Source organism: Neopelma chrysocephalum, unplaced genomic scaffold (assembly GCF_003984885.1).
Source record: "Neopelma chrysocephalum unplaced genomic scaffold, ASM398488v2 Primary Assembly neopelma1_264, whole genome shotgun sequence".
NCBI lineage: Eukaryota > Metazoa > Chordata > Aves > Passeriformes > Pipridae > Neopelma > Neopelma chrysocephalum.
This window is the reverse complement of record NW_020897926.1, coordinates 10,933-13,949: the sequence shown is the minus strand read 5'-3', so window position 1 is coordinate 13,949 and position 3,017 is coordinate 10,933. Positions and strand designations below refer to the sequence as shown.

General features: G+C 57.2%; 1 protein-coding gene across 1 annotated transcript in view; it reads left to right on the top strand.

Moving 5' to 3' along the window:
* LOC113977828 (keratin, type II cytoskeletal 80-like) overlaps nt 1-2,752 on the top strand; it is an 11,404-nt gene extending 8,652 nt beyond the window's left edge. The window contains exons 8-10 of the mRNA XM_027704280.1: nt 210-430; nt 2,407-2,462; nt 2,544-2,752. Of these exons, the coding sequence (XP_027560081.1) occupies nt 210-430; nt 2,407-2,462; nt 2,544-2,653 (387 nt within the window). The 3' untranslated portion in view covers nt 2,654-2,752. The remainder of the gene's footprint in view (nt 1-209; nt 431-2,406; nt 2,463-2,543) is intronic.
* Nucleotides 2,753-3,017: the final 265 nt, after the last annotated feature.

Genomic DNA, 3,017 nt, shown 5'->3' with positions numbered 1-3,017 from the left:
GTGCCATTCCCAGTGCCTGTTCCTGGAGGAGCACATCCAGGAGGCGGGTGAGCAGGGGGACACAGCCCTGGGGGTGTCCTGTGACATTCCCATTCCCATTCCCGCTTCCAGTGCCTGTTCCTGGAGGAGCACATCCGGGAGGCGGGCGAGCAGGGGGACACAGCCCTGGGGGTGTCCTGTGACATTCCCATTCCCTTTCCCATTCCCAGTGCCTGTTCCTGGAGGAGCACATCCGGGAGGCAGGTGAGCAGGGGGACTCAGCTCTCCGGGATGCCAAGGCCAAGCTGGCGGGGCTGGAGGAGGCCCTGCAGAGGAGCAAGGAGCGCGTGGCCCAGCTGGTCAAGGAGCACCAGGAGCTCATGAACATCAAGCTGGCGCTGGACGTGGAGATCCTCACCTACAGGAAGCTCATGGAGGGCGAGGAGAGCAGGTGAACTGGGAACACTGGGAACACTGGGATTGCTGGGATTGCTGGGTCGGACATCAGGAGATCGTGGGGTGGGTTGGGATGGAGGGACCATCTCCAGGGACAGCCCCAACTGCCCAAATCCTCAGTTTGGAGTCAGGTTTGGCCACGGGAAGGACAAATCCCAGCAGCTCAGGCCCATTTGCTGCTTCCAAGTTTTTGCCCAGGCTCCCTGGGTTGAGGCTTCCAAAACTTCTCCAGATGTTCCCCAGAGCTTCTCCAGATATTCCCCAAAACTTCTCCAGATGTTCTCCAGAGCTTCTCCAGATGTTCTCCAGAACTTCTCCAGATATTCTCTAGAATTTATTGGATTTTCCTCAAGAACTTCTCCAGATGTTCTCCAGGATGTCTCTGGGTGGTGCCCAGACCATCACCAGATGTTCCATAGAACCTCTCCAGATGTTCTCCAGAACTCCTCTGGGTGTTGTCCAGAACTTCTCTGGATGTTCTCTAGAAGGTGTCCAGAACTTCCATGGGTGTTCTCCAGAGCCTCTCTGGGTGTTCCCTGGAACCTCTGGGGATGTTCTCCAGGATGTCCCTGGGGGGTGGTGCCCAGACCGTCCCCAGATGTTCCCGGGAACCTCTCCAGATGTTCCCCAGAATCTCTCCGGATGTTCCCTAGAACCTCTCCAGATGTTCTCCAGAACACCTCCAGATATTCTCTAGAATTTATTAGTTTTTCCTCAGGAACTTCTCCAGGTGTTCTCCAGGATGTCTCTGGGTGGTCCCCAGACCATCACCAGATGTTCTCCAGACCCTCTCTGGAAGTTCTATGGAACTCCTCTGGATGTTCTCCAGGATGTCCCTTGTAGGGGGGTGCCCAGACCGTCCCCAGATGTTCCCCAGAACCTCTCCAGATGTTCTCTGGGTGTTCTCCAGAACCTCTCTGGGTGTTCCCTAGAACTTCTCCAGTTGTTCTCCAGAACCTCTGTGAATGTTCTCTGGAACCTCTCCAGATGTTCTCCAGAACTCCTCCAGATGTTCTCTGGGTGTTCTCCAGAACATCTCCAGATGTCCTCTAGAATTTATTAGATTTTTCTCAGGAACTTCTCCAGGATGTCTCTGGGTGGTGCCCAGACCATCACCAGGTGTTCCATAGAACCTCTCCAGGTGTTCTCTAGGTGTTCTCCAGACCCTGTCTGGGTGTTCCCTGGAATCTCTGGGGATGTTCTCCAGGATGTCCCTGGGGGGTGGTGCCCAGACCATCACCTGATGTTCCCCAGAACCTCTCTGGATGTTCCCTAGAACATCTCTGGATGTTCTCCAGAACTCCTCTGGATGTTCTCTAGAACCTCTCCAGATGTTCTCTGGGTGTTCTTCAGAACCTCTCTGGATGTTCCCTGGAACATCTGTGGATGTTCCCCAGAACCTCTGGGAATGTTCTCCAGGATGTCCCTGGGGGGTGGTGCCCAGACCATCTCCAGATGTTCCCCAGAACCTCTCCAGCTGTTCTCCAGAACTCCTCTGGATGTTCTCTGGGTGTTCTCCAGAACCCCTCTGGATGTTCCTTGGAATCTCTGGGGATGTTCCCCATAATGGCCCCAGATGTTCCCCGGAATCTCTCTGGATGTTCTCTGGAACCATTCCAGCTGTTCCCCAGAGCTCCTCCCGAGGTTCTCTGGATGATCCCCAGAACCTCTCTGGCTGTTCCCCAGAGCTCCTCCTGAGGTTCTCTGGATGATCTCTAGAACCTCTCCGGCTGTTCCCCAGAACTCCTCTGGGTGTTCTCTGGGTGTTCTCCAGACCCTCTCTGGGTGTTCCCTGGAACCTCTGGGAATGTTCTCCAGGATGTCCCTGGGGGGTGATGCCCAGACCATCACCTGATGTTCCCCAGAACCTCTCCAGCTGTTCCCCAGAACCTCTCCAGCTGTTCCCCCGATCTCTTCCCATGGTTCCTGTGCCCCCTGGGCCGAGTTTAATCCGTGTCCTTCCATTCCCAGCCTGGAGCAGCCCATCCCCGCCGTCATCAGCGCCGTCCGCTCCCGGCCCAGGCCCCGTGAGTGCTCCCACCCCTCCGAAATTCGGGAATTGGGGCTGTTCTGGAACGTTCCTGACCCCCCTTCTCCTTCCCTTCCAGTCTCTGCCAGTGCCCGGTGCCATTCCCGGCTTTTTGCCGGAGCGGGGCAGGGAATTCCTGGCTCTTTACCCAACGGAGGCGGCACAAAGACCCTCCAGGGGGCCCAGTGACCCCCCCCGGGGGCCTCCTGGGCTCGGATTCCACCTGGGAAGCTCCTCACCGGGAACAGGGAAGCACCTGGAAACACCTGGAAACACCTGGAAACACCTGGAAAGCCCTTGGCCCCACATTCCGGCCTCCCGAGGGATGAGGATCCCACGGGTCCCTGTTCCCACCCCCCCCTGCTCCAGCAGAACCCACCCAGGATCTCCGGGAATGTCCCGTTCCCATCCCCATCCCAGGACCTCCAGGAATGTCCCATCCCCATTCCCATCCCAGGACCTCCGGGAATGTCCCATTCCCATCCCAGGACTCCAGGACTCTCCTGTTCCCATTCCCATCCCAGGACCTCCAGGAATGTCCCGTTCCCATTCC